General features: G+C 43.5%; 1 protein-coding gene across 1 annotated transcript in view; it reads right to left on the reverse strand.

The window, feature by feature from the left end:
- The window catches only part of ABCC4 (ATP binding cassette subfamily C member 4), a 216663-nt gene that overhangs the window by 43488 nt on the left and 158926 nt on the right, over nucleotides 1-14249 (reverse strand). The window contains exons 21-25 of the mRNA XM_049778722.1: nucleotides 8732-8882; nucleotides 6545-6664; nucleotides 4864-4974; nucleotides 2727-2827; nucleotides 577-768 (exon numbers count right to left, since the gene is read on the reverse strand). Of these exons, the coding sequence (XP_049634679.1) occupies nucleotides 577-768; nucleotides 2727-2827; nucleotides 4864-4974; nucleotides 6545-6664; nucleotides 8732-8882 (675 nt within the window). The remainder of the gene's footprint in view (nucleotides 1-576; nucleotides 769-2726; nucleotides 2828-4863; nucleotides 4975-6544; nucleotides 6665-8731; nucleotides 8883-14249) is intronic.

Consider the following 14249-nt stretch of genomic DNA (forward strand, 5'->3'; position numbering starts at 1 on the left):
ACCATCTGGTGTGTGTGTGTGTGTGTGTGTGTGTGTGTGTGTGTGTCCATCCACCCTGAGAATGCTCTGGGGTTGCCCCATGGATATTAGCCAAGCTGGAGATCGAACTCAAGACCTTGTATGTGCCAACACTTTACCCTGACAATTGCACTATCTCCCCGGCCCATATTTACTGCATAGAGGCACATCTTAGTGGAACTCAGGGCTCAGGTCAAGGTGGTGCCAGGCACCCTCTGAAACGAATGCCAGCACCCACCACCCTCTCATTTAACTCATCTCTTCCTAAGAAAGCGAAGGTAGAAGTGGTGAGGCTGCCAATCCTCACTGTTTACTGGATGGGTTGTTTAATCCTCCACTGCTGGTGGTACTCAGTAATTACTTGGAGCTCAGTGCTCAGGAGTGAACCCTAGGACAACTTGGGGTGGGGACATGAGGATTGAAACTGGGGCCTGTGTGTGGCCTGGACCTTAAGTTAAGTGCCTTGATCCTTGTGCCATCTCTACAGCCTGAGGCTAACATCTTAAAGGGCAAGACCCCCCACCCACCCAAACCCTGCCACCTCACAACCATACCCACCTTTTCTCTGGACTTGATGAGAGCTGTCAGATGCTTCAGCACCAGAGGCCCATCCAGGCTGTAGGTGAAGTTGACATTATCAAAAACGATGACACCCTCATGGGGCCAGGTAGGTGGCGGCCGCTTCTGGCACACCCAAGGCGCCTCCTTCTCCAGGTCTGTGTATTCCATCACACGCTCCACGGAAATCATCTGCAAGACATGGTCATGCCCTGGGTGAGGGTCTGAGAAAAAGTGGGGTAAGGAGAACGAAGGGTGAAACTAAACATTTCCCCCACCCCACCCCGCAAAGGAGAGCATCCCTGGGGAGTCTGCTGGGGACTCCTGGAGACCAATACATGTGCTTAGGTGGGGGAGGGTTGTGGAAGTGAAGGAAACTGTTAAAAAATAAAAAAAGATTGAAGATTATAATGATTAATCAAACCTTCAAAAGAGATATACATAATTGCTATTAATTGCATAATTTTAGGCAAAGAGTACTAACTTTTTTGAAAACTCCTTAGAGACTAGAGAAGGTATATTTTGCATGGAGTTAGGATTCAGTTCCTGACTATGGCCATGACAGGCCCCCAGTCCCCAAGCACTCTTGGGTGTGACCAAACACAATGTTTGAAACTTCTTAAGTATCAATAGTCTCATTTTCTCTCAATAAAAACAACAAATGTGCTCAGGTCTCCAATGCTCATCTTCCTGCCTGATCACTGCAAACTGGAAACGGATTCAAGAAACAAACACGAAGGCCAGAATCCTGATTTCGCAACTGCGAAGTCTAGAAAATTCTAGAAGTAAGGCAAGAGGGGACTATTTCTCCCACTCCACCACCAACCTCTCACTAAGCTTTGCCACAATTCAGCTGGAGGATGGTTAACCTCACTTTACCAACATTTCCCATCTACTGCATCCTAGAGGATGGGTGATTCTAGAATGGTCGGGATTGGGGCAATGGCCTGGTTTGTAACCGGGGTTGGGGTTCTTTCTGTTTGTTCACACCAATAAGAGATTTCCAGGTAAGGGTGGCACCAAGCAATTTTAAAAAGGGAGTGATAGGTTAAGTAAGCCTGAGTACTCCTGCAAAAGCAAAATGGAAAGATTTTGTTTGGTTCCACAACTGAGCTAGGCCAAAAAGAAATAACTGGAAGGATATTTGCCCTGTATGAGGCTGACCCAGGTTGGATCCCTAGCATCCCATATGGTCCCTGAACCCTGCCAGTAATTTCTGAGCACAAAGTCAGAGGAAGAACCCCTAAATATTGTGGCTGTGGCCCCCAAAAGTAAAAGGAAATAAGTACCCTCTGGGCAGTCCACCTAATCACGTCCATTTCCATTTGGTTTTACTTGGGGACCCACTTCTGGCTTGGTGCTTGGAGGGAGTCATGGGGTACAGGGATCAGGCCGGGCCTCCACCTGCAAAGCAAGCACTGAGCTCGCTTTGCATCTCCAGCTCACATGACCCAGGCGGCCACATTCACAGAGAATCGTGTCCCCTGAGAAAAGACACCAGCTTGCTGGGACATGTAGCACATTCATCACTAATCCCTGAGAGGCAGAGTAAGCCCGTTAGTGACAAAAACCACTTCCAAACTGCCAGCTTTTTTTGTAGCAGGAATGAACGGGCTGGTAAAAAACTCAAAACCAGCAGGCTGGGCTGGATCCATAGCACAGTGGAGAGGCCGCTTGCCTTGCATATGGCCAATCTGGGTTCGAGCCCAGGCATCCCATAGGATCTCCCCTGTGCACTGCCAGGAGTAATTCCTGAGCTCAGAGCCATTAGTGATCCCTGAGCACCACCGGGCATGGCCCCAAATACAAAAAGCAAAAGAAAAATGAACAGGCCTGAGAGTCATGAGTTGTGAGCCCCTCTCCCATCTCACGGCCGCCCTCCCACAGAGATGGTTCTGACATTTGAAGCAAGCTGGTGAGGGGCAGAAAAGCTGCTGACATGGCATCCCCCGAGCCGGAGACCAAGATGTATACATTTGATTTTCCATTAACCTTAAACAGATGGGAGGAAGGACGGGAGGCGCTCTGTTCCCTACAATGTAAAAATAACAGTGCGCGTGTTTCCCCCACAGAAGAATGGCTTTTATGCCACTGAGTGGGGAGGAAGGAGGGGTGAGGGAAGGAGAGACCATGAGTGAGACATCCGTTACCATGTTCTCCACCTCGGCGCTCTGCCGGACGCACCACTGGAACATGCCCATGAGCGTGAGGGCGTACGAGAGGGCCAGGCCCACCTGCCCTGCGTCCAAGGCTGCAGGGAAGAAGACATGGTCAGTGTCACGAGTGACCCTGGTGGCCTTCAGTGTCTTGAGAAGGTGACACTGAAGTCCTTGGCTACTACCTTGAGTCATGGTTCTGTTATCAGCAGATTGTGGTCATCACACTCACACACACACACACACACACACACACACACACACACACAAATTTAAAATCAAGGTTGGAAAAGTAGTATAGAGATTAAAGTGATTGTTTTGCATACTGCCTGTTCTGGGTTCGGTTCCTGCCATTGCAAGTGCTCCACTGAGCAGTGCCAGGAGAGATCCCTGAGCACAGAACCAGGAGTGAGCTCTGAGCACTGTTGTATGTGGCCCAAATCCCAACCCATACCCATGAAACACAGCCTAAAAGCAACCACTTCAGTTTGGTGTGATGGCAACTCTGACCCAGCAGGTGGTCTGTTTGTGGGTTCAAGGAGTGAGATCAGAAATAAAAACTTAGGTGTCCCTTCCAGGGGCTGAAAGGTGGCTGGGTAAAACCCAAACCCACACTGAGCTCCCAGAGGTGGTGGACAAAGTGGAGAGAGGTGAGGGGAAAGATCATCCACTAATCAGCCTCCGATACCTGCTGGTAACCATTGAGAGCAAGACAACAAGTTCCAGGAACCCATCCCTTTGAATTTGTGCAACCCTGTCACTGCTGCACTGCTCAGTGATGCGTGATGGGGCAGTTTCAGTGACACTTTGGAAACACACCCAACACAGGAGCCCCTTTCCACTGCAACTCATTTTCCTTCTCATTTTGCTAATATCTTGGGATATCCCCAGCAGTCTAGTCAGACCCTATACTATGGTTATTTGATGTTGAGGATAGAACTGGGCTGGCAGAATGCTTCATTCTTTGTACTAACCCTTTCCAATGTTTAACATCACTGTAAAATATTTTTAATTTATTTTATTTTATTATTATTTTTGGGTTTGGGGCCACACCCAGAGGTACTTAGGGGTTATTCCTGGCTCTGCACTCAAAAATCACTCCTGGCAAGCTCAGGGGACCATACGAATGCCGGAGATCAAACCTGGATCAGCAGCATACAAGACAAACACCCTACCCACTGTATTATTGCTCCAGCCTTAGTAAAATATTTTTTAAATAATTTGTGTTTGTTTGAGGCCACATTCGTATTACTCAGAGATCAGTCCTGGCTCTATGATCAAGTGTCATTTCTGGTGGGATTCTGGGCACCATAGGTGGTGACTGGGATTGGACCCGGGTCAGCTGTGTACAAGGCAAAAGCCCTACACACTGTACCATTATTCTGTCCTAGAAAAATTTTGTTTCTTTTTTTGGGGGGTGAGGGTCATCACATCAGGAGGCACTCAGGGGTTACTTCTGGCTCTGTGCTCAGAAATTACTCCTGGCAGGCTTGGGGGACCATATGGGATGCCAGGAATTGGACCGAGGTTCATTTGGGGTTGGCTGCGTACAAGGCAAAAACTCTACCACTGTGCTATTGGGCTGGAGAGATAGCACAGCAATAGAAAGTTTGCCTTGCATGTGTCCGACCCTGGAAGGACCCGAGTTTGATTTTAGGCAGCCCCTATGATCCCCCTGAGTCTGCCAGGAGTGATTTCTGAGATCATAGCCAGAAGTAACCCCTAAGCGCCACCAAGTATGGCCCCCAAACAAAAAGTAAATAAAATATTTTGTTTCTATTAACATGAACAGGTGCTGAGGACTGAGCCTAGCAACCCTCATTCTCAGAACAATGACCTCAAGTCTCCCTTTGTCACCACCAGCTACTCCAAGAACATTGAAAATATTTGCTTGTCTTCACCATTTGTGGAGAAATGAAAGGCCACACTCCAGACAGACTTCAGTGACCCAAACCCATAAACAGGCAGCTTGGTCGACCCCAGGCAGCTAGGCGGGGTGGCAGAAAATGCAAGGACCAACTTGTCAGAACCAGCAACTGGGCAAGGTGGCGGGCCTTGAATTTGAAGTTGTTTAAGTAACTACAGGCGCATGGCACTCATGCCAGGGATACTTCTCCACATCTGTACTTACTTTTGGCCAGAATGAGCGCCCCGAAGGCCACCACTATGACAAAGACAGCACAGATGGCGTCCAGACGAACAGCGAACCAGCGCGACGTCGTCAGGAACAAGAACCACGCCTCTGGAGTCACGGAGGAGACACAAAGAGTCCCGTGAGCCACGGTGGAAAGAGAAAAGCCCCATGAGCCACGATGGGAAAAACAGGAAATCACCACCGTGTGTGGGGACAAGCAGGACAAGTCCCCAGGACAGTGACCGTGTCAAGTGACAAGCCCTGCGTGAGGGATGCAAGGGAAACACTGGAGTGTCTTGGTGGAGAGCAGACTTTTTAAGCCACATTTCAGGATGAGAAATAGGATCATGGCAGAAAAAGATACAAACTGAGAATTTATGAGCCCAGGTCTGAGCCAGCTGGTCAGACCTGTTTCGGTGCAGAGGGCAGCTCCCCACTGACTTTCTAGAAGTTTCCACTTCTGCTTCTTGGCTCTGTTCAGGTTACTGAGATGCCTCAGGTATTTGTGAGCATGTCAGTAAAGGCATCCACCTACAGGTCATGCTCTAAGACATTGTTTTATTGTCAAAGTACAAAAGAGGCTGAAAAGATGGACCAGAGTTTCTCTATAATTGGGAAGAAATTTTCCAATTTCTACATGAAAAACTGGGGATAAACTTTGCCAATGCATCAATTAAACAAGTATAGGGTGGGTAAGTTTGCTAATGGCACAAGTGACCAATTTCCTTGGCAACTGTGCCATCAACAAATATGGTCTGTGGACCCAGGTGGCCTGGCCACTTTTAATTTTAAGTTTTTTAATATTTGTGTTTTGGGGCTACACCCAGTGAGGGTAAAGGCTTACTTCTGAATCTGCTCAGAATCACTCCTGGAGGGCTCAAGGGACCATATCAGATGCTGGGGATCAAACTAAAGATGACTACATGCCAGGCAAGCACCCTCCCCACTGTCTCTCTGGCCCCAACCACTCTTTCTATTTTTTTTTAATTTAACTTTGTTTGTTTGTTTTTTGGGGGGCCACACCCAGTGACGCTCAGAGGATTGCTTCTGGCTCTGCACTCAGAAATCGCTTCTGGCTTGGGGACCATATGGGATGCTGGGTATCAAACCCAGGTCTGTCCTGGTTCAGCTGTGTGTACCACTGTGCTACCACTTCAGCTCCAACCAACCACTCTTTTTAAATTTTTTTTTAACCACACTTGGCAGTGCTTCTGCCACTGCACTGAGAAATTAATTCTGGAGGTGCACGGGGGACCATATAGGATGTCAGATAGCAAAGGCAAATGCAAGGCAAATGCCCTACCCGCTGTACTATCCCTTTGGCACCCACTTTTAAAATTTTAAATAAAGTTTTATTGAAACATAGCCTTGGCTGTTGGCTAAAGAATATGATCTGTGCCTACTTTTGTGCTACAAAAGCAGAGTCAAACAGTTGCTATAAGACACTGCAGTATATGAAGTCCTATATTCAATGAGCCTGCTGAATCCTGCCCTGTCTGAAAGCCACAGGGGTCAACATAGAGCAGGGAGGAAGAGGGGGTATGGTAGGAGTGGGAGCAAAGCCAGCCAAGTGGGAGGGAGGAGACATGGGGAGAAGCTGTGCAGGGGCAGAGCTGAGGTCTGAGGTGCCAGAACCAACTTCCACCCAGGTCCCCACTGGCCCCAGAAACATACAGACCTGAGTGCAAATCCTGGTGCGCATCAAATAGCTCCTGGAACCTCTCCTCAGCTCTGTGAGCGCGGATGACCCAGAGTCCCTGCAGAGATGCTGACAGGTGGGAAAACACTGGGCTCCGAGCTAGGAAAGAGGAAAGAAACAGATAGTGACAGACTGAGAGCTGAGCTCATCAAGGCTTAAAAACCAAACACCACCCTGACTCCTCAAGACACCCATCCCAAAATCTACTACAGTGTTTCTCAGTGGGAACCTGCTTCCTTATACAAATATTTGTCATGTTGGGTCAGAGTGATAGTACATACAGCAAATATGTCACTTGCTTTTGCATATGGCTAAGCCAGATTCGAGCCAACACCTATATTCCTCTGAGCCTGCCAGGAGTAGTCCCTGAGTGCAGAGGCAGGATTAAACCAAAGTGGCATTCAGTGTGGCCCCAAAACAAAACAAAAAAGCAAAAGTATAGTGTCTCTCAATTGTCTATGACTTAAGATAGGTAAGCCTCTAGGTATTTCTCCTCTTGGCTTCCAGAAAGTTCAGTTGGTATTACTTGTTAGTCACACTAGTAACTGCTTGAGATTTTGGATGCAAATATTTCTTCTTCATTTTTTGGCTATCATCATGGTGGCTTTCTTTTTTCCTTCTTTACACTGAGTTAAAAATTGGGTGATAATATTATAAAAAATATCAGTACTTATATAGATGTTTGAGATGATCACTATGGTAAGTCTAGTTTAGCACATAGCTGCCAATATTTTTTCTGTGATAGTAACATTTGCTTATTCTCAGTAAAGGACCAATCTGCCATACAGACTAACTAACTTGAGCCTTCACTATTCACTATGCACCTATGAGTTACTTACCAAATTTTCTGGCATAGAAGATGACCGGGCGTATAAGACAACCCCTTAATTTTGCAGTTAAAACATAGGTTTAGGTCTATATACGCTGTATCAGACAGAACGTTCCTGTGCTGCGTGTGCCGCATGTTTTCCTGTGCTCACGTACCACAGTGAGCCAATCACAACAAGCAAAGGTTCAAAGGTTATACTATAATAGACTTCCTCTCTGACTCTGGCCTATCTGAGCAGGCTTTTTACAGTGTAGATTCGGGTTCAGAACATTGTCTAATTGGCATGCATCAAAAGCCTGCTTGGATTGGCTGAGTTAGAGAGGCGGTCCGAGCAGCCTTGCAGTGATTGGTGCAGGATTGAGTTGGAAAATTCGTTTTGTGGCAATATTTACACGATTTTCGTTTAGCGGCATATTGAAACATTTTTCCGGTTATACTTGGCGTATAAGACGACCCCCAATTTTCAGTTGACTTCATTTTGTTTCAAAAGTCGTCTTATACACCGGAAAATACAGTATACCTGGAAGTTTATGATTTCTGACACATTCCAACTTAAGTCCCTCTTTATTAAAATGCAATAGTAGTCTTACAAAATATTTTTGTTTGTGTTTGACTTTTGAACCACATTCAGTGATGATCTTGGGTTACTCCTACTTCTGCACTTAGTAATCACTCCTGGCAGTGCTCAGGGGACCATATAGGTTGCCAGGGATTGAACACAGGACAGCCATGTGCAAGGCATATGTCCTACCTGCTATACTATCACTCAGGCACCTCCTTTTGAAATTTTTTTGTTAAGTAATGGATATATTTACATAGTAATAAGATATGTTTATCAGAATGATTTTTTATTCTTTCTTTAGGATTATCTACAGAATAGAATAGTTAATCACTCCTAAACTCAGAAGTTAAAGAGAATAACCAACCAATGCCATGGACTGTTCAGTTGTGTTCTGCATAGAAATATATTTCAGTTTCTTTTAATAAAAGCAGTCGGCGGCGGTGGTGGTGGTGGTGGTGGTGGTGGTGGTGGTGGTGGGTGTGGGGGGGGGACCACAAAAAGTCTGGTATAACACCAAATACAGGTGATAAAAGGGAGCAAAACTGAAAACAGGGCTTATCTTTGTAAAGCATTCGACCATCAAACTTTACTCCATATTATGAGTATGTGTGGCAAGTAAACTCTCCTTTGAATGCATCACTTCCAATGTGTACTTCTTGCCTAATAGTTCCAACCCCGTAATTCTGCTCCTTGGGGAGGAACTGGTGGGAAAAGGGCTGCAGCTCTGTGATTGAGGCATAAAAGGAAGCTAGCTTGCTTAGTGGCCCCAACTTACTTGTAGATTCCAGACGTTTGACATCTCTAGATGTTTGTAGGAAATACCGTCGAAGCACAATGAAGATGATGCCCAGAGGAACCAGAGGAAGAGCAATCCAAGGGATCACTGCAATGGCCACACCCACCACGCCGATCACTTGTAGAAATGTCTAAAAAGGCAGAAACAGAGCATCTACTGATGGGGATGGCTGCAGCTCATGCCTGGAGCATGTGACATACCAGGCTGGATCCTTGTCATGAGTGTCAATCAATATGTAAGTCAATAAGAAAATAAGTAAACAGAGAGACCCTTCATGAGTGTCAAGGCTGAAACTCCTTTCTCCAAAGGACATATAAGAAGGAAAGAAATCAAGGTGGGAAGGATGAAGATGAGAAAGGGAAGTCATGGGGGAGTTGGGGCTTTGGTCACACTGGAGATGTGGAAAAGTGATCTAGCTATAACCAAAGTATAGACTCAACAATAGAGAAAATATGAGATCTAAGCTGAAGCCTCTTAATTTTGGAATGAATCAGTCAAGATCGTAGACAGGTGGATGAGATGGGGTATGATGGAATATGGGAGCAGTGGTGGAGAAAGTTGATGCTGGTGGAAGAATATGTTATGGAGCTGAAATTGGTAAAACTGTTATTGAAATATGATATATGTTGATATTGGTTTTGAAATATAATATGCCTAAAACTCAATTATCATAACTTTGTAAATCACAATCCTTAAAATAAAAAAAAATTAGAGGACAGAGTGATAGTACAGTGGGTAGGATATTTGCCTTGCATATGGCCAACCTGGATTAGATACCCGGTATCCAATATGGTCCCACTTGCCTTGCATGTACCTAACCTTGGTTTGATTCCCAGCATACCACATGGGCCAGTGATTTCTTAGCTCAGAGTCAGGAGTAAGCCCTGAGTGCCACCAAGTGTGGCCCAAAAAAACTAACTAACTAACTAACTAACTAAATAAATAAATAAATAAATAAATAAAAACAACCAAAAGACTCATCAGAATGGCAAGGCATGCTTTGCCAGACCCAGGATCAACATTACACACTGACTGTGTTCTATGACTATGAGAAGAGCTTTGGGGTTCAGCTCCTTTGGGACACTCAGGAGTCAAATAAAAGAGGCACTCTTATGTTCCTCTCAAGATTCAGTTTTCATGACAAGGACAATTAGCAGGCAGGTTAGCAGAGATGAGACAATTCCAATCCTCTGCCTCTCATGTACAGAAAAGAAGGAGTTAATTATAGACTCAGGGGCAAGATGTTCCAGTCAACCTTGGGAAGGCTGAATTGCTCTGCCTCAGTGTTATTCTCAGCACTTGATGCACGTGGACTCTCCAGAGCCACCACATAAGTATTTTACACACTTTCTCTCACTTAAGCTTCAAAGTAGCTCTACCAAATAGGATTTTATTTTACTGACAGAGACATGTTGTTGCAAGGGGAGTAAAAGCTACTTGAGATGACAAACTATTTGTCACGGATGAGGAGGCCTCCTCAGGAACTACCACATGTGACATACAGCACATTGGTGTGGGCACATATCACTGGTAGGTCACACTTGGCATTCACACAGGGCAGATGGTACCAAAGGAAATAATTGTTGCCACCATTTCATGAGACACTTTATTTTGGCTTAGTCCAACAAAAAATCAAGCACTATTTGTGATGCAGCCAGATGGTGAGAAACAATGTATTTAACTGGCTCCTTTTGTTGTTGTTGTTGTTGTTGTTTTGGGGCCACACTCAGCAGTGCTCAGGGGCTACTCCTGGCTCTGCACTCAGAAATCATACCTGGCAGGCTCAGGGGACCATATGGGATGCCAGGAATCAAACCCGGGTCTGTCCTGGGTAGGCCACGTGCAAGGCAAACACCCTACCATTGTGCTATCTCTCTGGGCCCCAATTTTTCTTAGTTCAGGAATCACTTTTACATATTTGAATTCCTCCTCACCCCTAACCCAAACATGCTTCTTTCTTTAAGGGACTTTAAGTTCACCTACAGGCCCAATAAGAAACAGAAATATAAAAAGAAATGGTTTCTTAGCTATCTACAGAAACATTTTGATAATAAAGAAACAACTATAGAGTCTCTAAAAGGTCTCTGGATAATTTTATGACCTGGATCTCTATTCAGTTTTCTATCTCTTTGGTAAGCATTTGAAAATTTATTTCAAAGGCTAACAAAGACTACAATGGAAGCCAAATGGTCATGGGTTTGCTGGGAGCTCTGTGCTAGATAGAAGCCTTTGTATGCTCACTCACTACTGCCTAATCATCCCCTTATCATGAGGAGATCTGAGTTGGGGAAATGATCTTGAACTACCAAGAAGAGGAAAGGTGGAATAGAAACCCAAGTCACTTAGGTTCTTTGGAGCTGATGTAAAATGTTCATATTTATCAGGAAAAATATGGCATTCCGTGTGCTCCCACACATTGGGAAATTCACATCAAACCACAAGAAAGCGCCTCACACCAGAAAAAAGGCTGATAGCCAAAAGATTGCCAACAACAAGTATTGACAAGGATATGGAAGAAAAGGAGTGACACTGGTGGCTGTGCCAATCTGCAGCCTGGATGGCAAAGAGTATGGCATTTCCTTAAAAGAAAAAAAACTTTCCACAGATTCCAGCAATCCCACTCACAGGACATGTGGAAGAGGTAAGAAAACTCATCTCAGAAGATGAGATACTTGCACGACTATTTCACAGCTGTGCCATTCTCAGTAAATGGGAATCTATATACAAACACAACTGCAGGGACCTGAATAAAGTAGCTGTGGTGTATGCATTCAATAGATTCTATCTCTGCCAGTAGTAAGGATAAAATTGCCTGTGGGGATGAGAGATGGAGTTTGGGAGGAAACTCTTCCCCAATTCTGAGTACATTCATGGAGGCTCTTTGAAAAGAATTATACCTTTATATATAGGTCTTGGAATAGCCAACTTCCCAAAGAACTTGGTATGATAGTATCTCTATTGGTGACTAAGTAAATTAGTAATTATAATAACTGTTTATAGCTTTAGCTAATATATAACATTAACTAATTATAGCATTAACTAATATAAAGTTTATTTTCTATTAGTAACATATTCTAGATAATATATACCATATTAATAAATACAGTTTGCATTACAAAATAAATTACACATACATAACTGACATTTCACATGTGTTACATATTTAAAATATATTTTATATATCCAACATATGAAAAAGTATTTATATCTAGATAAAATATGCTACATAAATATATATTCATATTAGAACACATCTTGGAGGAGGGTTATGGGCCATAAATGGTGATGCTCAGGGGTTACTCTTGGTTCTGCACTCAGGAAGTATGGCTATAATGCTTAGTGGACCATATGGGTGGCTAGGAATTCAGCTTCCATGAGTCATATATAAGGCAAACATTCTACTAGCTGTACTGTTGCTCTAGCCCAGTGGTTGGCAACCTTTTTTTTCAACTGAGCCAAATCTCGCCAAAACCATGATTGAAATTTATTTTGAGAGCCACACAGGGTGCGCACTGACAGAGGCTAGGAGCAGAGTCCTGACTCCTGGAGTGGCCGCCCGGCACTCAGAAGTGCCAAATTAAAAGTGTAAAGAGCCACATGTGACTCACGAGCTGCAGGTTGCAGACCACTGCTCTAGCCCCAACATATAAAAAGTTTTATGTAACAAGAATTTATATTAAGTTATATTATTTTAAGTTAGTAATGAAATACCTCCCGATTTCTTATTTCTCAGGACAGCTTTAGTCTTTGAGGGTATATCATAATTTCATAAAATGTTATTATTGACTGCTCTAAGTCCTTGAAGGATGCCACCTAAATTTAAATAGGGATTATATTAAATCCATATAACAATTTAGGTAGAATGGTTATTTTGATTATTTGATTCTTCTATCTATGAACATGTAATATTTTATATTATCCAAAGGTTCTTCTTTTTCTAAAGTGACTTACAGTTTTTAAGTTATAATAGTTCTTTTTTTAAGTAGATTCCGAGGTTGTTGATGCTTTTGGAAGCTATTTTTAATGCAAAAGATTCTTAGATTTCTTTCTCTTTTTATTTCATCATTTGCATATAGGAATGCAATAGATTTTTTGTGTGTTGACTTTGTTGCTAGCTACTTTGTTTTATTGATTTATCGTAGCTAGAAGCCTTTTAGAAGACTCTTTAGGGTGTTTGATGCACATTATCATGTTAACTGCAAATAGTAATAATTTGACTTCTTTTTCTATTTGGACTCCTTTGATTTATCTTACCTTATTGTTGTTTCGAGAATTTTTAATACTGTACTGAATAAAAGTGATTAGAGTGGACATACTTGCCTTGTGCCTGAAATAGGGGGAATGCTTTCAGTATTTCACCATTCATAATAATACAAGTGGACCAGTCTGGTCACAAGAAACTGAGGCACTGTGGCCTCTGATCCCTGTTTGTGAGTCAGGATCACCATTTCAATACCCACCACCACCACCACTACCCACTACACATACACACAATGGAAGGATGTCATTTGAATTTAAATAAAGAATATATTGAATCGATACAATAACCAACCTTGGTTGGCTCTATGCGGTTCCAGTCCAAAGAAACTGGAGAACTAATACATCTGGTATTTAGGATTACCATTTTGCCACCCTCCTCACAAACCCTGTAGGAACCCCTCTGCAAAGTGCATGGCTGTACAACCAGTACACATTTGTTCACTTTTTTGTATATCATTCTGAGTACAAAAGACTTTCTAACTCTAGTCACCTAGCTATAAAACACATAAGAAGTATATCCAGACTTCAAAAGTCACAATGGGAAAACAATGCAGAACCTGACCATACTTAGTGAGTGAAGATGATTACTGTAAGACTCAACCAGTACTAATCAGCTACATGACCTCTCTGATAAGGACATTAGAGAAGAAATGTTGAGGATGTTTAAAACTCACAGAAACAATGGAGTGGATAGCCAATAAAACACAAGAGAATCTGTGTGTAGAAATGAGGAAACAACAAACAGAAGTGACAGAATTGAAGAGTTTAGGTACATGAAATGAAAACCTCACAGAAGGCCTCAGCAGCAGAGTTAACAGGAGGTGGGGGGGGGGGGGCAAGAATCAGTGAGCTTCAAGATGCAGAAAACCTCCAGACAAGAGCAGAAGGTAGAAAAAAATATCATAATAATAAATAAACAGCTGACAAGAGAACACTTGAGATAAATTTAGGAGGAACAACACAAAAATCATCAGGGTCCCAGAGCATCAGGAAAGCAACTCAGATGAAGGAGCAATAGTCAGAGATACAATTGTTGAAAAGTTCCAGAGTTGGATCATACACACACACAAGTCCAGAAACCCCAAAGGGTACCAGATAAAAAAGATCTAATAGAAACACTCCAAGAGACATCCTAATCAGAATGATGAAAACCACAGAGATAAAATACTGAAAGCAGCAAGATCAAAGAAGAGAATTGCATACAAAGGAACATCCCTAATATTACAGCAGATTTATC

This window comes from Suncus etruscus, chromosome 8 (assembly GCF_024139225.1).
Source record: "Suncus etruscus isolate mSunEtr1 chromosome 8, mSunEtr1.pri.cur, whole genome shotgun sequence".
Taxonomy (NCBI): Eukaryota; Metazoa; Chordata; class Mammalia; order Eulipotyphla; family Soricidae; genus Suncus; species Suncus etruscus.